General features: G+C 46.5%; 1 protein-coding gene across 1 annotated transcript; it reads right to left on the reverse strand.

The window, feature by feature from the left end:
• Positions 1–201: 201 nt before the first annotated feature.
• On the reverse strand, positions 202–23036 carry lama4 (laminin, alpha 4). Its single transcript, XM_028397693.1, has 40 exons — positions 22065–23036; positions 16218–16319; positions 16015–16142; positions 15859–15939; positions 15224–15438; positions 14604–14704; positions 14062–14242; positions 13583–13663; positions 13326–13477; positions 12255–12365; positions 11944–12055; positions 11669–11833; positions 11386–11579; positions 9175–9291; positions 8906–9054; positions 8682–8823; positions 8519–8612; positions 8324–8440; positions 8053–8238; positions 7827–7966; positions 7543–7707; positions 6958–7103; positions 6596–6758; positions 6375–6508; positions 6122–6293; positions 5908–6039; positions 5680–5822; positions 5193–5322; positions 4914–5051; positions 4693–4826; positions 4092–4256; positions 3864–4017; positions 3626–3792; positions 3360–3549; positions 3126–3281; positions 1577–1736; positions 1159–1286; positions 991–1084; positions 750–869; positions 202–643 (listed from the first exon to the last, which is right to left on the reverse strand). The coding sequence occupies exons 1-40, from the start codon at positions 22164–22166 to the stop codon at positions 498–500; spliced, it is 5607 nt and encodes a 1868-aa protein (XP_028253494.1). The 5' UTR covers positions 22167–23036; the 3' UTR covers positions 202–497.
• Positions 23037–23665: the final 629 nt, after the last annotated feature.

Here is a 23665-nt window from a genome sequence, read left to right on the forward strand (position 1 = left end):
ATATTGACCCACGGAGCAGCCACAACAAACAAGAATGAAACGTTTAAGACGAATATTAGCATATTTCTTTTACAAAATAGTATATATAATATATAATAATAACAATAATAATAATAAAGGTTATTTTTCTAAAATAATAGCAAGTAAAAGACATAAATTACATAAATAGTGAGATAATAAACCAACAAAAAGACACGTTTATGAGGATGTAAAACATTATTTATTATCAGAAATATAACAGTACAAAAGTTTTGAACATGAGCTTGTACAAAAAAATGTGCCATCAAGATTATAAAGTGGAGTAATGGAACATTTCTGTCATTGTTTGTGTTTCTTATTGTGTATTTCATTGAAATTTATCATTTTATCTTGACATGTGACAAGAGAAGAAAATAACAAGAGTTAAAGACACAAACAAAGAGTGAAAAGAACGAGGCTACTCTTCACAGAAAGAGAGTTTGGTCAGTGCTGTGTTGGGGATAGTGATGACAAAGGTATTATGCTGCTGGACAGCTTCCAACGTTGACAGCTCCGCTGACCAGAGCGGCTTTGCTGAAGCTCACCCTGCTATTGTTGATGGTCAGGTTCCTCACGCAGCCGACGTAGGCCTTCCTGGTGGCGATGCTCTCTGGGAGGAAAATATCTGAGCGGGAGAAAGAAGAAAGAAGAAGAAGAAGGCGTTGCATGAGAAGAAAGAGTTCTATCAGAAGAGGAGACAATCAGAGGGGGAGGAGGTGCTGCCGGCTCACCTGGAGCTCCACCAATGAACACTGGCTGCCTGTGGTCTCTGGAGCTGGGGTTCAGGGGTCCCACCACATGGTTGATCTCAGAGTCCACGTCCAGCTGGATAACGTTGGCATTCCGGATCACTAAAGACAGAGAGACGAATCAAAATAATGAAGCAGAATGTCGGCGCAAAGGTTTGAAGAAGTGCCAAGTAGCTGCAGAGCAATAAATCCAAGCTGTTCGCCGTCTGCGTGAAATTCTCACCTGTAATCATGTGCCAGGTTCCGGCACACACACCCTGTCTCGGTGACACCTTTGTGGAGAACTCATGAGTGCCATCATTTACACGAACCACCACCTGAACAGACAAAAAAATGACATGTGCATCACACCGGTGACGACTCGCCTTGTATGTCTGTGTGAATGACTTACTGCTCCTTGATGAATGTACACTGTGAAATAGCCCTCTGCTGTGCGCACATGCAGCAGCACCCCAGACGCCACACGGGGGCGCACTTCCAGGACCAGCTCAAACCTCAAGCCCAGGTTAAAGGACTCATCTGTAGGGAGGAGGATGCAGATGAGGTGAGGGCTGAATGTTTTCTGGCCTTCTCTGTGCTGCATGAAATCACTTGACTGGTTAAACAGCTGCACACACACACACACACACACACACACACACACACAGAGAACACTGAGGGTGTCACATTCACACTCCGCCACCCTCCCTCTTTGCACATGGGACTTGAGCTAATGAGCCGCGTACTATAACAAATGCTCAGTTTGCAAGCAGCCTGGCAGAGTGTGTGTCGTGTTTCATTCGTTTTTATTTGAAGCATACTGATCGTACCCAGGACGACATATCCTCCCTCCTCTGAGAAGTATGTTCCTCCCTCATGCGGCCCCTCAAAGCACCGAGTCACCCCATATGTCTCTGAGGGCGAGGACAGCCCCTGTCCGTCAAGCTGCAGGTTCTTCAGACAGCCGGTGAAGCTGTAGGCAGAGTTTCTCTACAGGAAACAGGGAGAAGAAGAAGACGGCACATGGTTTTAAAAAAGCCATATAAGGTGATCACATGCTTGCATTCTGTAGATGGATGCGACTATTTGTGACAGGAGCTCTTAACCTTTGAAGGCACACAGAGTCCGGAGATAACGCCTCTACAGCAGGGGTGGGCAATTATTTTTTTGTGAGGGCCACAGAGACTTCCATAAGAAAAGCAAAGGGCCACATTTTTTCATAAATAATAATATAAATTGGAGACCACTGGCACGGCGTCTACCTTTATAAATATGCTCCTGTTACATTTTCATCATTGTAAGAATCATTTACTGGTCCCTCCTCTGTCCTCTCTGTGTGTGTGTCCATGTCTAGTCTGAGTGTGTGCTGGTTGTATGTTGAAACACACACACAGTGCAGAGCAGCACAGATGATGTGAAGATATTTTTTACAGAAGAAAACCATTAGAGTTAAAGTACAAGTTAAAGTAGCAAATCCCAGAGTTCTGAAAGTCGGGCAAGATCTGAGCTTTTTAAGAGCAGATGACGATGAACTATGTCGGCTGCAGCACCGCGGTAACATCTGAATGCGCCGTGGAGTTTCTGTGTGCTTTACCGTACATTTCAGAATAGTTGCGCAGCATTTTTAAAGTGTAGACAGCGACCGTGTCTCTCCAGAGAGTAGATGGGATGACGCAGTACTGCAGCGTGGAAGAGACAAGGAGGGTTGGGAAGATGTTACCGGTGATGCCGTGCTCAACAGCTGACTTTTGCTGCCTTTGTTTAATATTGTGTGCACGGTCAGCGGGCCGCACTGAAGACGCAAGCGGGCCGGGTGTGGCCCGCGGGCCGTGCTTTGCCCAGGTCTGATCTACAGTGTCTCTGCTGGGATGAGTTAAATCAAAATGTCTCATGAAAATGTTAAAGTTAGCTTTCTACACTCCCCTCATTCAAGTGCATTTTATTTATATGTTATCAATAATAAAATAACGTTTTTACTCTCTGAGGTCTCTGTGTGGTCATGTCACTCCTCTGTTGTCTCTTTTTATTGATTACCCAATAAAAAAAATCAAATATGGTTTAGGGTTAGTGATAAGTAGAAAAGAAATCCATGAGTCTACATTTTTTTGGCCCCATTCACTCTAGACTGGATCGCATCAGCGCCCCCCCTCTCGCTCTAAAGCAGGATATTCAGGCAGGGGGTGTCCTGTCTATACTGCTTTCAAGTCTCAGCAGATGGCTTCCTGTTGAGTTCTGGGGGGGAAAAGGTCACAATGGAGGTTTCCTGTTGTCTGTGGGAACACTGAGCAGCGCTGGATATCCGCCAGCGTGACACACATGTTACAGTAAAGGTCATCAATAACATTCTATTTATAATAACGCTCATAATATTTCTGTTACCTGGATGTTCTTTTCTGCTTTTCCTGGAGGAACTCCCCCCATGTAGACGGGGCTGCTGACGTGCCAGGAGACGCTGCTTCCCTGAGCTCTGTCCTCCAGCACCGTGAGCCCGTCAATTATTAATCGGCCCAAACTCCCATCACGTATAAAAATAACCTTGAGCAGGAGAAGAGAGCAGGTTGTCACTTCCATTCGTAACTAACTCCACACATGCGTCTTCGCACGCTGACTTACATTGTGCCATGCACCGTCGTTGTATTTCTCCTCGCTCCTGATCTTAACTCTTTGGTCTGCCATGTTGAAAGTGTACACCAGCTTCCCGTGGGCCAGGAAGAGAGCCATGAAGTTCTCCTCCTGGACGTCGGATACATAAAAGATGAGGCCGAAGGACGAGTGTGTCTTCAGAGACAAGGAGAAGTGGGACCTGGCAAGAAAGCAGAAGCAAAGATTATGCAGTGACCTTGGAGGCTACTTTTTAAAGGCCTCTGAGCCTGACCCACCTCTCAGAGAGGGAGGCTGGGACGTCATCGTAGTGCTGCCTGCTGCTGGCGATGCCGCCGTAGTGAAAGGCGTGGCGGGTTGCTCTGGGAGTCAAAGACAGGTAACAGGACTCGTCACTCTTCAGCTCCATCAGGCCTGGAGGGAGGCTGGACTGATCCCTGGCAACCTACGAGAGCATTTATTAAACATCAGAGAGGAAACAAGAGGACGAATCCAGGACTCCAGGTGAGAGTCTACCTTCTGTGACTGGCTCTGTTTGGGTCTAGGAGCGCTATCCCTGTGCCTTGACAGCAGTGCAGCAGGGGGGCGCTGTACTGGACACTCCTGCAGGGACGTCCGGACCTTCTCAGTGTACTTCTGAAAGTCCTCTGGCTCAATGTCCCGGTCTTGTCTACAGAAACACAGATGGATGGACATTAGCAGCCTTATCAGTGAGTCTCTCATGACCGGTCTGTGGTGACGTACCTGTTGATGTAGGCGTAGCTTATGCAGCCGGTGAAGTTCTTGAAGCTGCTGCTAGGAGATCCTCCATAGTACAGGGTCTTTACGGCAGAGTCTGATGAGGACCGCGTGGCAGACGCTGGACGCTTCTTCTCCTGCTTGTCCTTGTCGTCCACCAAGAGTGAATACCTAAGAGGAAAGAGGTCATTTCAGGAGGTGCCAGGCCACACTCCTTCAAAATCTCTGTCTGACCAATGCGTCCGTCTCTTCAGCCTTTGCTCATGCATATCAAGATTCATTGCATTTATTGCCGTACTCCAGAGCGGAATACACAAGCTACACTGAATGAATGTTAGCATCACCTAAAGGTTGCTAGGCAACAGGACCATCACCAATGGCTGTTAAATGGAATGCTACACTTTGCGGAAGACTTCCTGTTTTTAATGATTAATGATGAACTGCTCCGGTATCCTAGCAACCTCCATTGATATTTACAGTCAGATGAGTTCTTTTTGGCCATTAAAGTTCAGTTTGTGCTGTTAAAGGAATCTAGCCATGGCCGTCACGCAATGAATCCTGGGATATGTCGGGAAAGAGCAGGTGTGCACCAGTATTGACCACTTACTTCTGATTGTTGACCGACGCCATCAAGAAGTGCGTCCTCCCGTCGTTGTATTGTTTCTTGTGCGATTTGACCTTCGTGCCTCGGTTGTTCAGCACCACTCCGCCGTTCTCCAGGGAGATGCTGAACTCATCAGTCTGACAAGACAGAAAACGAGTTGATGATCATTCAGGTCGGCAGCAGCATCATTTCTGATCCAGTCGTTGGGACACTGATGCGTTTACCCCCTCGCGGTGGTAGAACAGGAGTCCGCTGGGCTGCAGTGTCCTAAAGTTGAGTCCTCCCTCAAAGGTGTCGAAGGGTGAAATCTTTGCTGTGGATCCCAGGTAGCTCTCACCGCTGAAGTAAGCTTTATGAGACATCTGGTACAACAAACACACACACTCCTGAGCACCAATCGGTTCACTCACACTCATTAATGTGAAACCTGATGAGCTGGAACTGAGAGGCTGCCTGTGTTTGCACACCTACAGGATATTGATCTGATTTGGTATTGATCTTACAAATGACTCCTCTGGACAGCCACTGCTGATGCCGATGGTGCCGGGTTCCTCCAGCAGGTTAAAGTCTTTCTTCTGGAACTGGAATCCTTTCACGCAGCCCTTCAGGCCGACGACAGAGGACAGCTCCGGCCTGTGGTAACACACATGCACAGCTATCTATTAGCTAGCTAATATCTGGAGTCATGTTTACAATATTAGCCTTTTAGCTCTGGTTTGGTCTATTCAAATATTTGGTTGTTAGCTGTTAGCAAAAATGTCTGCCAGCTCACTGACCCGTCACTGGCTTACATGTGTGAGCTTTACAGGTTCTAGTCATGCATAAAGACGCATGAAAATGCTTTGTGTTGTCAACGTTTTTGGTGTATTCGGCAAATAAAGTGGACCTCAAACTGATTATAGAAGCCACATGATCGCTTTAGGAGGAACACTGTCAGTCGACGTCTGCTTTGCTGTGTTTGTAAAGAAGAAGAAGGTGTACCGGACTCACCTGGATTTGAGGACACTGGAGGGAGCTCCGCCTATGTAGAGATCCGAGAAGGGCAGCGTGGTTTTTGGATTCTCCATTGATTTTACAAGGCTCTTGTCCACCAGCAGGATTACCTTCTTGGACTGATGGTAGATCACTGACACCTGTGAAAAGTCCACATGCACACAACACATTCAGCAATTCAATTCATATGGTCAGGAAACCTAAATGAAGGGCGGAGAAACTGACCTCGTGGTATCTGGCGTCGTTTATTTGCAGCTTCGGTAAATTATTCTCCAAAACTTTAGGCCCATTGCTGAAGCCAAAGTCGTACGTTAGCCGCAGGAAGCCGTTCTTTAACTCCAACAGGAAGAACTTATCCTGGAAATAAAAACATGTATTTGTATTCGATCGACCGATTGTCAAAGAAGCTACGTTCTGCAGTGGGATAATGAAACCTCACCCCGTTGACCATGAGGAAGAGCACACCGTTGTTTGCGACTGTTCGCACTGCAATATCAAATCTTGTAACAACACTAAACTTCCCCCTCCGCTCAATGTTATTGATGAGCGCGTAGCCTGTCCCATCGAACAGGTAGCTGGCAATGCGGCTCTGGGAGAATGCTAACTTGTACCTGAGAGCAGATGGAGAAACATGATGTTAATACATTCAGTAAACATTTGAAACAGGTCGGTCCGCTCAGGCAGAAACGAACCTTTGGCACGGCGGCGACGCAACTACATTTATTTTGTGAGTCTCTTTGAAGTTGTACAGACTGATCACGTCGTTGTTCAGCGAGGCCAACTCGATGCACCCCACAAAAGGAGCCAGGCTCAGAGGAGGTGGCAACTAGACAGGAAGTAAAACCTCGTTAATTCAGGGGGAAGAAAAATCTGATGTCTATATGAGGATTAGGATTAGGATTAGGGCAGTTACCTGAACATTTGGTGGGACCCCACCCACAAAGAACACGATATCTTTGGGGTCAACGTCAAACAGCGAGTCTGTACCGGGAGCTTCACCTTTCTGGATGAACTTCTGCTCGTCTGTGGAGCCCTGGCTGGGGATGGTCAGGAAGAGTTTCCCATGTCTGCCCAGCCTGCAAGAAAACAACCACAAGTGACCAAAATGGTCGACAGTCTGTGTTTGGCCTTGATGAATGCCGCGGGTTCAGTAGATTAGCAGAGCAGAACATGTCTACATTTCTACTAAAGGCCGGTTTCACTGTTTCTGCTGCAAGCACATCAGCAGAGAAGACACTAAAGTCATGAGTTTCTAAAAACAAACATGTACATTACCTCTCTACTTTGATGTAGTTGAAGACTGCAGGCCATTGGCTGACAGGCCTTGAACCCAGCGGGATCTCCACGTCCTCCCCGCCGAGGTTGTACACTAACACCAGGTTATCGTTCTTGATGGCCAGACCCATGTAGTCTTTCTTTCCCTGGAGGCAGAAAACACAGCAATCATTTCCCCATTGACACTTTTGTTGTGTTTGTTCACAACAGAACGACAGTGTGAGCAGAGTCTGGGTCTAACATCTCTGCATAGATCAGCGCGGTGGTGATATCACCAAGGTGAAAAGCTGTTAAAGAGTAAAGGGAGGCCTCGCTCTGGGTAGCTGCACTGTTCCCGTGGGCGAGCCGAGCAGTATTTATGTAAATGCACCTTTGTCTCAGGCGTCTCCTGGAGACCTTTTGAAAGGACTAACTTTGTGCTTTCAAAGCTCGTCACCCCTGCTCCCACCATCACAACAAGCTGTTCGTGTCCACAAGCTGCTGCCTGACTTTCATCTTCTCCCTTATATCGGCCTCTGAGTTCTTTACTTTTTTCATCATAACAACAGACCTGACATGACAAAACAACCAGCATGGAGTCCTCACATGTCTGTCTCCTAGGTAGAGGATGAATCGGTCCTCTATGGGATCCTTGTCGGGGTCCACCCTTATGAACAGGCTGATGGACGTCACCGTCTTCAGTTCCTCCAGGTTGCTGGGAGGATGGACTTCCACTGAGGACTGTCCGTTGAACTTCATGGATACCTGGACCTGAAGACAGAAAACCGAGTGACTGAGAGCTTCCTGTCAGTTCCACAGTGGTTGTTGTGACACTGCACCCTGTAAACTGATGGTGGAGAAAGTTTAGCTGGTTAGCCATTAGAACTAACCTTCTTGGCCACGCTCCTGGCCTGGGCAATGAGTTCTCTGATCCTCATGATGTTGGTGGTGACGTTGTTGACGGGTTTTTTGTGCTCCACCACCTTCAGCTTGTCCAGCAGCTGAGGAACCAGCAGGTTCAGGTTCTCCACTGTAAAAACAGCAGCTGCAGGTTAAACCAGATGCACGCTCTGCAGTGAGGAGCACTGAAGCACTTATAACTCTCCACACACACACCTGCTTCCCCTGCAGAATGAACAACCTCTTCATATCCCGCCGTGGAGTACTCGTTGTTCCTCATGTTGTCGGCCCACTGCTCCACCTTGCTGCTGATGGGGGTGATAGTCCGAAGGACGTCTGCTGAGCGGTTCAGGGTCTCCTCGGCCACTTTCATAGTAAACTCCAGGCGCTGTGGCGTTCTGTCTGAAGTGCAGAGAACTCAAACATGTCTTTATAACGTATTGACATCTCACAAACTTGAATGAAAATAACAACACTTTATTTTTACCTGTGTGGATTTCACTGATGTCCTGCACTATGTCTGCCAGTTTCTTGGTGTTTTTATCCATGGTCTCTTTGGTTTCCTTGATGTAATTGAGCTTGTCCGCCACCTCGGTTTCTACCTCTGTGACAGATACATGTATAAAAATGAACATGTTGGGCGTGAACAGTGAGACGTGTGTCATCCTGTGCAGCTGCGTACCCTTTTGTTCTGAGTGTAATGAAATAGATTCCTTGAAGACGTTGGTGCTCTTCGTCACCAGGTGTTCCAGCTGCATGTTGATCCCACCGACGGCCTGAGACGAACAGAAACAGTGAGCTCAGGTACGTTAAGGCAGAGGCAGTAAATCTGCTGGGTGACCTACGTCTTCAGCCCTTTGTGATGAGTTGAAGGTGGTGAGCGAGGTGATGTTAGCATCGTCGATGTATTTCACGATGTTGTTGTAGACGTTGGCAGCACTGATGGCCCTCTGCACGAAGCCGTTGGCGTCGCCCTCCTTCAGATCTCTGCAGGAGACACATTCCTTCATCATTACGTCTGATTACAGTGTGGATATGATGGTTGATTGAGTTCAGAAATGTGTCTCACTCCTCCAGCATGTTGGCCTGTCTCTCCAGGTCCTCAGCGTGCTCATCCGCCCTCTGAATCAGATCTCTGTCAGCCAGCGAGAGGCGCTCCGTCTTCTCCATCAGCTTCTGGCTGGCGCCATCGATCGCTGCGTGATACTCGGTCACATTCTGCACACACACACACACACACACACACAACTTACTGAACATGATAAGCGAGGACGTTTCACATCACAGTGTATTAGATTATAATCCAGGCACACACTGCTGAGCCTCAGGGTTCCTCACCTGCACCATGGCGTCCATCTCACCCACAGTCCTCTCTGCTTCAGAGACGAAGCCTCTGGCTGTTTCCAATGTGTCGTTGACATCAGCGTGGTGTTCTATCAGCCTCTGCTGCTTCGCCTGGAAAACAGGAAAATTACACTAACACAGATTAATACTGACACATTAATTTTGCCTTCATTGCTTACAACTCAGGCAGGTACAGAGTGCCTAAGTGTGGGGACATGCCAAGTATATTAACCCTATGAACTTCACACATGTCTTCACCATATACACACATACATAGATTAAAGTTATAAAGACATAAATGATAAAAAGTTAGTATGTACGATACCTTTCCAAGTGCACGTTTCCAATCTTACAAAAAAAAAAAAAAAAAAAAATAGAACGTCCATATGCTGTAGATGTTTCATTTGCATTTTTGGAGACAACAGGGCAATTTCTCATTGTATCAACTACAGAAACTCTGCACATCAGACCTTTTTAAAAAATCTTGGCTCGCAAATGGCAATTTTTATGTTGAAACTCGTAGATTAAAGTGGTAAAATTTGATCGAGCTCAGACTTAAATTGACACGTATGATGCATTCATGAACCATAGTAAAAATGACCATGGATTTCCACTTCAGTGAGGTTTTGTTGAACTGTTAAAGGTAGGGTAGGAGAAAACTCAGTGAGAGTCAGCCAGATTTAGAAAGTAAACACACGCCCCTTTCTCTCGGAGCTCACCCCGAAGCCACGCCTCCCAATCACATGGACGCACATTACCTGAAGACGAGCTGCGGTCTGTGTCTTCGGCCATCATGCACGTACCTCTCTGGTGCACAGAGCAGGAAGAGAGTGACAACCAGCCAATACTCCGCGCAGGGTCCACCCGGAGGATTGGCTGATGTTTTTAGTGTTTTATAGCTTCAGATGATTCATATTCTTCGTTTTAATGCGAAACTGACGAACTAATCGGTTGCTATCGGATTGTAAAGAGAAGTTACACTAATTTAACAAAAAGTGCATCAGGATGAAATCTCCTACCCGACCTTTAAAATACAGTTTTGACTTTATACTAGAACCAGCACTATAGTTAGCAAGCTTCATCGGTCACATGTCAGCAGCATGTTCATTTATAAAGCGGTTTCATGGTACCCACACCCCACCTTTGATTTGACTTGCATGACTGAGTCTGGCACAGTGATGAGATCATTAGATCGGCTGTGGTCAGCCAGCAGCAGTGTGGCTGCAGCTGGTGTTGACCGGTCTGTACTAAGGCTAGGAAGAGCCCCAGATTAGGAGAGGCTCTGTGTTTGGTTAGCACGCCATTCACAGCAGAGTTCCCTGATCATGGTGATCCCCACTCCTGATAACACACGTGCACACAAGTACACAAACATAGACACACATTCAGCAGCAGCTGTTCAGCCAGATCACAACTTCCGTCCAATCACAGATATTTTTTTTACTGTATACAGTTGTAAATCAACAAACCCAGGAACCTTTACATTGAGGTACCACAATGGATCCCAGGAGTTAGCTTAGTGCCTTTTAGATAGCAGTGGTAATACTGCAAGCGATACAGCTTTACTCTTCACGCGGGTGTGCTAGCACCAAAAATGCTAGCTACATATCCACATTATAAGGGTAGGCTGCTGTGACTCAGTTAGAGGGATCGATGGCTTTGGCGGTGCAGGTTTAAAAGCAGACGGCTCGGTTGCCCACATATGTACAACATAGCCTGATGTTTGCAGAGCACTGTCTGAGGTGGAGGTGGGTTAAGATGAATCTCCTCGGCTGGCTGTACCACGGGGAAAATAAAGTCATGCTTCTATGCGCAGGCTCTGGACATTCTCATGTTAGCATTGCAGTATGGCTTTTCTCCCCCTGCGCGGGCCTCTAGCTAATGTAACAGCCCAAAGCTCCCACAGATGGTTTTGTGTTTCTCTTCTCACCACTTAAATACCGCAAGTGATAGAGTTCTCTGACATGCCTGGCAAATCACAACCAGATCTCTCTCTCTGCTGTGGCCATTTTTTTTTATCCATACAAGTGCAGTGCAGAGTAAGAGAAGGCTCCCCTCTTGTATCAACACAACACTCAACACTTTGAGATAAAGCAGGAGGACCTCCGTGCAGCACACAACCTTACAACACTGATACATCCATACTGATAAACACTGACTTTAAGGGCGTTAACGTTAACGTTGGGAGGAATCATGGGAAATCACCTCAGCCCTCTGGAATTTGAGGATGCTGGCTCTGTTCTTGTCCGCAGTCTCCTGCACAGTGTTGGCTGCTTTCAGGACAACACTCTGAGCGTCCAGCAGTCTGGTGGAGAAGCGGGACAGGACCTCCCTGATGGGGGGTAGGCGGCCGTCCGTCATCATCAGCTTCTTCTCCAACTGACGGATGCGCCTCAACACTGAGAAGAGACAACCAGAGTTTGTCATCATTAATGTCACTGTAGACAGTGCTTCCCACAAATATGTAACAGGTACTGTGTTTCCGTACAGTCATGGGCCTCTGTTGACTCGTCAGTAGCGATGGGCTCCCGTGGCGACAGATCCAGTTTCCTCATCCAGTTCACCATTTCCTGAGCTGCCTCTGTGTTCCGCCTCACCACCTCAGGATCCACATCCTGGTGAACACTGTATAGCTCCCAGTCATGGATCATATCTGCATGGACACACAGACAGAGAGGTCGTGCTTTACTGGTGGCTCATCATCACTACAGGAAGTTGACCAGACGCTGACGGGCAGCTGGTGTAAACACAGCTGTTCAGTACCTTCAATGAGTACGTTGAGGTCAGTGAGGTTTGTGCTAAGCTGCTCAGCCAGGGTGAAGGTCTCCTGTGTGTCATTATCCAACTTGTTCCCCAAAGTCTTCACCACGCGATCCTGGGAAAAAAAAAAAACATGAAGACAAATCAATAACATCAACCAGAGGCTGAATCACAAGCCTCTTAAAGGGATGGTGCACATGATCACAAATGACAGCCATGTTACAGACACATGATGTTTTTCTAGGAGGAAAACATCTAAAACATCTAAATCCTTCCAGGGACCAGACACAGTGAAAGATAAAGTCTTTGCTGACCGACTCTCTCAACTGTTTGATGTCCAACACCACAGCCTCCGAGGCCTCCTCCAGCTGACCGGTCTGGCCTTTCATCACGGACGACTTGTTTCTCCAGCCGTGAAACTGAGTCTGGAAGCAAAGCAGTTCAGCCCACATATCAGTGCACATTCCAGGGAGTCAGAAAAGGTTAAAAACTCACTGTGGTGTGAGAAAAAAAACAAGACATGATCCCACTGAAAGAGACAGCCGTGATGCTCGCTGCGTTCCAGGAATTATTTCAGTCATTTCATTTCTGAGGAGCCCACTTCAGATCTTTAGCTTCTTATCTAGCTACACACAGTGACAGCATCTACATAACACTAATAAAATGTAGATTCTATAATAAGGCCCCGTTCACACTGGAGAAAGTCATTCCAGCTAGAGTAGGATTGAGCCCAGACAGCCTTTAAGCTGGATGCGTTCAGACCTATTTTCAAATCTGGCTAGCACACACTTGTGTCCGCACTCAATCCGGCTTCATCCAGCACGTTTGCTGTCCTCCAAACCACTAGGTGGCGCCTCGTGATATACAGAGTCCGTTCAGGTCGTGGTAGGACTGCGTGTGCGCATGCGTCGTGTGCTTTTTTTGTCCCGTGTCACGCCCCGTGAACTGGAAGTAGCACATCGCTAACAGGAAGTAGCATGTCGCTAGCCGGATTCGCTCGCCACATTTGCGTTCACACCTGAGCCACATTTGAGCCAATCCGGCTAGATCCACCTCTTGTGGGTGGATCTAGCCGGATTGAAATCAAACTGGATACAGCCGGATTCGAGGTGTTCACACTCAGAAAAAAAAACATCTGGATAGGCCCGAATCCTGCTTTAGCCAGATTTTTTTCCCCAGTGTGAACAGGGTATAAAAAACCCTTCAGCTGAGATGATTCATCCATTGAGGGACGATTCATGCTCAACTTTTGGGCCAGATGATGATGGGAACAAACCGAAAACAGTAAAGCTGAAAGCTTTATAACCAAAACAATGAGACAAAACGCTAAAAAACCTTCCACGGTATAAAGAGAATTCACCATCTCACATAATATGTGTATTCACCTGCAGCCGATGGGCGGTGTAGTTGTAGTATTTGAGCCTGTCATTAGCGGCAGCACCAGTGGAGATGTTCAACACTCCAACTTTTAGCTGGTCCAGGGTCTTATTGGACAGCCGCAGGTCCCCAATCAGCTGCCAGATACACTCATCACAACCTGGAACCAGGAAGTAAACGTGGATTGAAGATGTTCAGAAGTTTATTTTCTAACACTGTACTCTGCTTTCATAACATCTGCGCTGTTGCTGCTTGCTCCACTCACTGTTGTTGCACAGGTTGACCGTTGCCTCTGCCAGACACTCTCCTGTGTGCATGTCACAGTGGCCACTCTCACAGTCACACTCTGTGAAAACACACAAATACACTTCATCACACAGTGTTGTATTTTTATACTGAGACCCACAGATGGCTGTTTGGCTCCAGGCCTGCACATCTGTCTGTGGCCTCCCTTGTGTGGGACTGATTCTTTTCAGCAGCTGTGTGTGCACACATATAGATTTTTGGGTTTGCATGGTGATTTCATCCAACTCTCTGCAGAGAGCCTCCAGTCAAGAAGGTCAGGTTGTCAGCAGATGCTTCTCTGACATCATAAGCACTACTGCAGCAGTGGGTGTGGGAACGCGAGCACTGTGAGTGGAGTGTTTTCCCCCAGCTGGGACTTTGCCTTGAATGTTTCGACAAATGTTCTTCATTTCATGAGACCAGCAGAACGTTTGACATGTATACAGTCGAATGACTTACTCTGGCAGCCGGAAGGACTGTAGTCCCAGTGTCCCGGGAGGCAGCGCTCGCAGTAACGACCTCCGGCGCCCGGACGGCACGGACAGCTGTGGGTGAGAGGATGGCAGGTGGAGCGAACAGAGGCTGGCCCACATTCACACCTCCGACAGCCCTGACAGCTGGAGAAACCAGAGTAGCCCTCCTGGATTACATGAATGAAAGACACTGTTAGATTGTAGATACCAGGCAGATCAAACACATTGTTTAAAAAGATATTAAAACTATATGCTAACACTTTTAAACCATAGCTTGCTGCTAATTTTTGCATGCCCCATCCCATGATCACTAACGACAGCAGCTATACGACCATATCATCTGATTAGGTTAGCAAAGGTTAGCATTAGGGCTGCAACGATTACTCAAGTACTCGAGTAATATTGGAGGACAAAATATATTTGCAAAAACAAAACCTAAACCTGCTTCTGTCAGGGTTTTGGGGGGAATCATGACAGCTTCCCTTGGAACGGCCGAGCGTCCCTCAACACATCACGTGTTTGTCTCACCTCACACTGGTCACAGAGTCGTCCGGTGACTCCGGGCTTACAGTGACACACTCCTGTCCTGTCGTCGCATGAAGAGGTGCCGCATGTGTTGCACTCGCACTCTGAGGACAGACACAGGATGTATGCAGATGTATGAGTACATTAGCCAGCATGGTGGAAAGGGCTATTTTTGGACTTGCAGGGGCCTTGAAAGGCAAATGACAAAATCCGTGATGTGGACGTGTGACCTTGTCTTGTTTTTCCACGGTGCAGCTTTCAGCTTGCACACACACACAACATTTGAAATGTTGTGTGTGTGTTTATTTAGAGGAAAACATGTAAAAACAGGAAGTTATATGAGTCCTTCCTTGGTGCGACACAGCGCTGCAGCTCATCTCGTGCTGTACAACACGAACCTGGAGGAGCTGCTGTCATTGGCATTTGACAAGAATGCAGAACAGCCACTCCGAGCAACTGTGTCAACAAACGCCATTAATCTTCCTGTATTCATTCGACCATTGTGCTTCTGGCTTATAAGGTGAGCAGGTCATTAGGGTTTGACAGAACAATGACGCAGCAACAGTATATTTGTGGATTGAGAATCCCATGAGTGAAGGTTGTGTCCTTCCCGCCCACCTCACCTCTGCAGTCCTTGGCACTGATGGCGTCTCCATAGAAACCTGGGGCGCACCTCTCACAGTTGGCGCCGGCTGTGTTTCCCCAGCAGTGTCGGCAGTGGCCCGTCACGTTGTGGCACTCGTTGAAGATCAGGTTGGGGTCAGAGTTGCCGTTGCAGTCGCACCTCTTGCAGGAATTACCAATCTCCATGGGGTTGCCATAGTAACCAGGGGCACACCTGGATGGGGGAAAACAAACTCCAGATTACTGACAGTGTATCACAAGTGTGTTTTGTAGATTGAGTTTTTTTTTTTTAGATGAAATTTAGAATCAGATGGTCTGAAGAAGGTCGGGTAGTCATGAAATCTATGCAGCCTGTCTTAACTATAATGAAGAATACAGCCATGGGCCATGAAGCAATGGTCCCACAGTGAAACTCTTGCCTGACATCTTTATGTGGTGTCAGGAAAACTATTTTACTGCTCAGTGTCGCTGATGTTCAGAACTTGTAAGGGTCAGAAACAAACCAGAACACCACCTAGATCTGAAAAGCCTGGGGCTCTATGAGCAGTGAAGATTTCCAATAGGTCACTTAGACACTATCGAGATGTTTTAGTTTGTTATTCTCACGGTTCTTCATAGCTGCCTCCACACTGACCTCTCACAGAAATGTCCAGCGTAGCCCTCTTGGCACTTGCACCGCAGAGCGGCAGCTCCTCTGTCACACTGCACCGCGAAGCTGGGAAAGTATTTCAGAGATTACACGCTGCTGCCAACACTTAGTGCCCTTGTAGATGCACAAACAAGAGCTTACTTATTAGACGGGACAGAGAGGGGGCAAGCGCAGGGTTGGCAGGTGTGGCGTCCGTCCCGGCTGAGAGACACTATGTAGCCGTCTTCACACATTTGACAGAAGTCGCCAGTGCTGTGGTCCTTGCAGTTCTGGACGGAGGAGAAAGAGCCGACGTAATGCACCATTTGTTTACTTTAAAGTGAAAACTGACACGGGACACTTACTATACAGACGCCAGTGATGTCTTCACAGTAGTTAGCATGGCCTTTGCAGTTACATGGTAGGCATATGTCCTGCTCACTGGCAAACTGTCCCTTTGGACACACCTGAAAATGTGAAGAACAATGAGTAGAAACAAGAACGTCAAACCCGCAAATCCACTGACAGGTTTCAAAGGCATAATTATTCTGTTTAATTACACCAACACGACACACTGCATCACTGAAAGACAGTGGTGGAGGAAGTACCGAAGCTTGGTACAACTACCCAGCAAAATATATACTCAAGTAAAAGTAGAAGTGCTGCATCAACAATCCTACTTAAGTAAAAGTCTTAAGTACTTTTAAATGTACTTAAAGTATTAAAAGTAAAAGTACTCACACACTGAATATATATGATTGATTTCCATTGCAAAGGATCTGAACAGGTTAAAATAATCAAAGAAATCATCTGAAATGAAAATGGACCATGCGTAGTTAATGTCCATGTTCAGTTCAGAAGCAGCTATGGACAGGTCTGTGTGTCATGAGGCAGGCTGTGGGCATCAAGTGAACAGAGAGGCTGCTGATAACAAACAGGCATTCAGCATGTTTACTGTGTCAGTGTTCCTGCTGTAGATTCATGTTATGATTCCAGTGTTAATTTTGTTGACGAATCATTTTCGTCATAGTTTTTTTGCTGATAAAAACGAGACGATAGCTAAATAAAAACTAACGCACGGTGCCAAAAACGAAGACGAAATGTATCGACACTTTCGTCAACGAATAAAAACGAGACGAAATTATTGGTGGAGACGAGATCCAATCAGAGCAAATTTTGTTTGTGGAAGGGAGGGACGAATCAGGAGACGGCGGCAGAGAGCCAATCAGAAGTGGTCTCTCTGTGTAAGGACATTACCCCGTGATGCTGGAAGAAGGCGTCCTCATGCATGGTAACACAACACAGGAGAAGAACAGACACACGGACACGTTTGATGTCAAGACAAACAAGACGGTTTACAAACCGTGCGGAGCGACTATCAGCGGTAAAAACACAACAAACCTGAAGCGACATTTGCAGACGAGTCATCTTAACTTCCGCTCAAAGATACACGTGACAAAATCTATAAATGAAGACACCGCTGCTGATGGTTTTACAGCATGCGACCTGTTTCTAAGTTGTCACTGAAGTGTTTTGCTGTAGTTATGGAGGATTCATGAGGAAGGTCATGACTGAACAGTGTGTTCAGGGAGAGCAGCTCACTGTTCACTGGTTCTTTGGTGAAAAGGTCATAGCAATTAAATAAAGAGGTGTTTGATTCAAATAACACAAGTTAAAGCTGTGCCTGTTTTATTGCACAATCAAACCTTAATTATTTCATGAAAAAATATATATCATAGAATTTTAGTCGACTAAATCCACATCAGATTTAGTCGACTAAAATTCTTTGATATTTAGTCGACTAAAACTAGACTAAAAGTTAAAAAAATGTTGATGACTAAAATGTGACTAAAATCAAATGACATTTTAGTCACAAGACTAAAATAAAAACTAAATCAAAAATTGCTGCCAAAATTAACACTGTATGATTCATGTTAATCAGACATTAATGGATGGACCTGTGTTAGCAGACAGCAGCTAACTAGTTAGCTAACTGAGCCAGAGCACCGGCATCATGACTGAGGCTCATTATAGAAACACAGCTGGCAGCGTGACACCACCTCCATGCAGAGTCTGACCTCTCATCAGTCCAGCACTGTGTTCATCACATGGAACAAGGAACTACAGACACTGTAGAAATGTAGTGGAGTGGAAAGTACAGGTAACAGCTGCAGCATGTAATGGAGTAAAAGTATAAAGTATTCACTATTATTTTTACTTAAGTAAAGTAGAAATACATAAAAATGTACTTAAGTACAGTAACGAAGTACAAATACTTAGTTACTTTCCACCAAAGAACTGTGGTCATGTGTGATGTATGAAATGCACAACACTCTATTTACAATTCCAGAACAGAACAGAACTGCAACAAGATTCTGTAAAAAAATAAAAAACTTTTACTCCAGCTGGCTTCATACTGCAGCTATGAAGCCACGCCTGACGGATGCAGGGCTGATGTGAAAAACTGGTTTGTGGAGGCTGTAGAGCTCCCATTAATTGGGCACATGGACACATAATACACTGTGCAACAATTCCATTTTTAACACTGCATCCTGTCTGATATTTGTACACCAGGCTTTGTCAGGACCGTGTGAGGTAAGAGTTCAGGACTGTGACACACACACACACACACACACACACACACAGCCCTTTGAACATCTCCCCGGCTCCATTCCCTGAGCTGTACAATGGCACTTTGTTCCCAGCGGTCTGTAAGAAGTCCATAGCTTGACCTTCTTGTTCCACCCGGTCAGCTGGACACTGCTGCTGTGCATTCAGAAGTCAAACATTCCACAGACGTGCAGTAATGTATGCCCACTTGTGATTCACACTTTCCTTTGATTTATTCACAGATGAACTGTGAGACAAAGACGTGATTATGTGAAGCTCCTTCCAAACAGCAGCTCTGGATTCTTCCTGCGGGTTTCCCCCTGACCCCACAGTGCACTGACAGCAGAGCCAACAGCCATTATACACACACACACACACATACACACTCAGTGTCTCAACCAGCTATGTACACACGTCCTGAAAAAGTAATTATGATGCCAATGAGCCCCAAATGGTGATCTAAGCTGCTAGCAGTAATAAAAGTCAAGTTTATAGGCGATCCTGGCTATTTACCATTTGTGTGAGATTTGAAATGCTTCAGACGGGCTGTGATGGGTCAAACAGCTGCAGTGTGTATACACAGGGGATCACAGGACGGGGGGGGGGGGGGGGGGGGGGTTAGAGTGGGGGGAGATGGAGCAGATGGTGTGGAGGTAGGATGAGCAGCATCCACACGATTTCTAATTCTGGCTTTCTTGACCATTGATTAGCAGATCAGCTCAAATGAGTCAAAAAAAAGTAACTGGAAAAGCTTAGAAGAAGATTTTTTTTTGGATGAAATAAACACAAGGCGAACCTTTTCCAATTTGGTTGCCATGGTGACGGGCCCTGCATGAACCGGGCCTATACTCGAGACTGCACGATTGGATGCTACGTACTCCATCCAATAACTACAGGGCCTACAGTTACCTGGCAGCTACTGGCACATCATCACATACTACTTGAATCAGCACATGAGGAGTAGATCAGCTGTGTCTCAGTTCAGGAGCTCCTTCAGCGAAGGGTGCATTGGGTGGATCCCAACATATCCCACAATTCATTGTGTGATGATGATGGAACAGAAACTACTCTCATGGCCCAACAATAAACTTATAAATGTTAACGTTAACTTATGGTAGCTAGGCAACCCTTTTTGGAAAGACTTTCATAGACCACGTCCTCCAAAGGACATTTAACTGTAAAGATGCACTGCTGCTATCGCCTAGCAACTGTGACTGCTGATAAAGTCCTCTTCCCTTAAACTAGCTGCACCCAGATCACCTAGTAGAGTAGACGCCCCATAAACCAAGACCTTTGGCTGCATGTCACCCCCTCTCTACTTCTTGTTTCTCCCCACAGTCCAACTAATCACACAGCTGTTATCATCCCACAATGAGATTTGTGACAAATTTAGAAATTCACACTTCTGCAGACTGCTGCCAGCTGTGAGCGCACTCAGAAATGTCAAGTATTTGTGCAGCCATCTGCCCACGACAGCAGAGAACAACGCTGACATTCAACATGTTTTCCAATCACTCGATCACTTTGGCTCTGGCATTCCAGCATTTATCAGTGTATTTCCTGAGAGTTGACTGGAGGCTTTTTGGATGGAACATGAAGCTCTGTATCTCTGTAATGCAGAGCTGGTATCACACAGAAAAAAAAAACAGGATTTGAGCTCTGTCCAAAATCAACACCCTCTCCGGTCATGCAGCTCCAACACTGTGCAGCTACGGGAGGTCTGTATCATGTGCCAAAAGTGAAGTTTTGACGTTGATTCCATGTACATCTGCCAGTTTGTTAGGACTTCCTGAGGTAGAGGAATTAAGGGGATTACATTTTTTTAAGGTTGAATCTCATTTCCACTGTGCTGACTGTGTGGAGAGGCTCAGACACTGGGCTTAGTCATGCTAACTCTCTCAAACATCCCCGGGACGGGACAGGTCATGAGAATCTCAGCGTAACTCAATAACAGAGGACAGACGGCCTCCAGGCCTGCTCTCAAGGGGAGAAAAAAAGAAAACGCTTTCCAAGCTGGAGACATAAACATAAAAATAAATGAGGAAGAAATGCTTGTTTTGCCAAGTGTAGGGACTGAATGTGCTCAGACACTATACGCAGTATCTCTGTTAGAAACCATGGCTCTGTAGTTCAGTTCTAGAGGCCAAAAGACACATGAAAGCATCCAGAGCAGCCACATAATGACGGTCACAGTGCAACGGAACATTTCTGTGAGAGGCTGCTCTAATGGCCTGATAATTATCTGCAGCAGTGGTCAGTGTAGTGTATAACTGGAAGCTGTGCAGCAGGGACTGAGATGGCATCCAATGCAAGCATCCAGCCAGTTTCAATGCTAACGCTTCAAAAATACATTCTGCAACAGCTTTGTATGTCAACTATAAAGTTATTGGATAATAATCAATAATAATACGCATCAGGTTATTATGTCAGATTATTATGGCTCTAAAAGTTTGCTGATCCCTCCATGGACTTTACAACAGAAACACATGTTTACAGCCATGACCGCCGCTCTGTCCTTAGCTCTGTTCGGGTTCTACTTCTTTGCCTGTACTTGGCTTAACCAGGAGTTTAGGCAGATGCTGCAAACATGGCAATGGTCGGAGCCTCTTAAACCTTGTGACGTCGAAAATGAGTCAGTGTGGATTACACACTCCTGTGTGTATGAACATCCTATTAAAGTTAAAGTGGTATAATTTTCCTAAATGGAAAAGGAACCATGAACGTCTATTCTAACGCAACGACGACAATACAAAACCAACCACAGATACACAAGTGCAAAGCCTGGCAATGTAAGTGAGCCCCACAGTGATGAAACTGCTTTGTGCACCTGCAGCAATTATAAGCTAGTGAACATTGTTTCAATTATAAACTTCTCCACTTCAACTCACTTTGTAGGCAGAAGATCTGTCCATCTATTGTTGGGCTAACCTTTGTTGTCAGGCTTTAGCATTTGCGTAGTGGTTTCCTGTGTTCATGTAGTGGGTTTTGCATTAGCGTGGCCACTGTACTCCTTTTGGTCAACCAGTGGTGTGATGTGCACACACTGGGGTCATTGTAGCACGAAGTTCCGCAACCCACCAGTGATCAGCAGGGTTTGTTTCTGAGGTTTCCCTATTAAAAACCTACATGTCCACACATATCAGCTCCTCAGAGGGCAAAGCTTGCTATAAAGCCCAGTTTACGCTGTCCTCCTACACGTGCAGTTAAACATTATGTGTGATGGACCGACGTCTGTCCCCTGTCCTGGTGGAGTTCTAACCGTAGTCTGCATGCCAGTGGTCATTAATGGCTTCCTTTGCCCTTACTGCCTATTGTGCTGTCCCCCTCTCTCTTTGGTCTGTTGCTCAACATTTGGCAGCTGGTTTCCATTAGGGAATTGTCAGGGAGGGGCTGCAGGGGCATGACAGTAACTCAGAGCCTTGAGGTACCTCGGATGGTACAAACATGCACCATGGATGTCCTCAGAGCATTTTCCCCAAAACAATCCCAGACCTGCCTCATCCTTCACAGCTCCTCACCTCACCTCACCTCATGTATGTGTAGCAGTCAGTCCAAAACTGAGCCTACAGAGCTTTACAAGTCAAAATAAAGAGCAGACTTACTTTCAGCACCGTCTGTTGCTGCTCCCACAGCCTGGCGGCAGAAGCTGAATAGGCAATCGTTGAGAGGATGCAAAGAAGGCAGGACAGAGATTTAGCAGCCATATTTGTGTTTGCCCAGTGATCCCCCCCTCTCTGTTTGTATCTCCTGGCCGTAGGGAAGCGTCCGGGCAGTTCGTCTTGCTCGGCTGCACCCGCTGGCTTCACTTTTCCCACTGCTCTGACGTCCTGCCTTGTCCCGGCCCAGGCTGAGTCCTGTAAAACAAACTTGTGTGGACTTCCTCTCTCTCTCTCTCTCTCTCTCTCTCTTGCCCTCTCTCTGCCTCCCTCCCCGCCCTGATTCTTCTCCCTTAGCGGACTTGCCTCTCCCCTGAGCCTGTGCCTAAATCACATGCAGATGGGAAGGTTGGAAAGTGAGAGAGAAAGGACAGACAGAGAGGAAAATGAGCAACAGAGAGCTTCTGTCCCTTGAGAAGGCTCCGTGCAGACAGTGCAGCCATCCAAACTGCCGCCCCCAACCCAACTGCCAGGACTCAGATTGAGTGTTAGCTCCTCGTCTCCATTTGCAGGACCATGGCACCCTTTTCACCTTGGACTCAACAGGCAGCACAGCACCCCTCCTCCTCTCCCTTCTGTTCAGCAAAGGGGGTCTAAAGCATTCAACACTCACTCTGCACTCCACAGGCAGAAAAGAAACAGCTGCTCCGATATCCTGGCCTATAGCTCCACCTTTGCAGCCCCAGACAGAGCTTTTCTGTTTGTTTTCCACGGTGGGACCATTTAAAGCCGCTAAATTTACAGACACTGTGTGAAGCTCTTAACAGGAAGAGTCTGACCGTGACACTTCCAGCACAAAGGAGGCATCGTCACGGTCTAAAAACAGACTGCTGGTTACTGTAAAAGCCACTGAAGCTTTTGCTTCATCTCATGACACGAAGAAACACACAATCCAAGGACAGATTTTTTTACTCCATGTTGTAGGCAGTTCCAAATACGTCCGAGTTATGCAGCACCAGCCTGTAAGACCATGTGGACGTCCTGTGTCTCAAGTGACTAATAAACAGCTTGTCACATTCCAGTTATGTATGGAAAAGATGTCATCCACACGAGAGAGTGACACAACAAGGCCTCAGGTACCGCCACATTCAGACAGAACCAGGTCTAAACTTCAGCCTAAAATGTCCAAATGATGAGGCAACGTTTGGACACATTGATGGCAAGATGGTAAGTTTCAGGCAATGCATGGGTGGAGGGGTCTTTCTCCTGGCTGACACCTGAGAGCTGGTGGTAGTCAGAAGGAGATGCCCCATAGAGTGCCGCAGGGATGATGTCATTTTGTATGGCATCCCAGACGTCTGGCGCAGAAGCATAAATCTGCCTTAACACTTTCTAAAGTAGAAAGATTTAAATCCTAAATTAACCAAAAGTAGGTTAAATAAACTGGAACACACGCAATTTCAAAGGCAGGTGACGGTTCTCTGGAACAGAAGGTTGTGGAAAGTTTGCACCTGACTTAACACCTTCTCACCCTTCTGTAATCAATAAGCAAGTTATCACACAGCAGTAAGTAACCCTAATCATTCAGCATGAGCTAAAATACCAAC

Source organism: Parambassis ranga, chromosome 24 (genome assembly GCF_900634625.1).
Source record: "Parambassis ranga chromosome 24, fParRan2.1, whole genome shotgun sequence".
NCBI classification, from domain to species: Eukaryota; Metazoa; Chordata; class Actinopteri; family Ambassidae; genus Parambassis; species Parambassis ranga.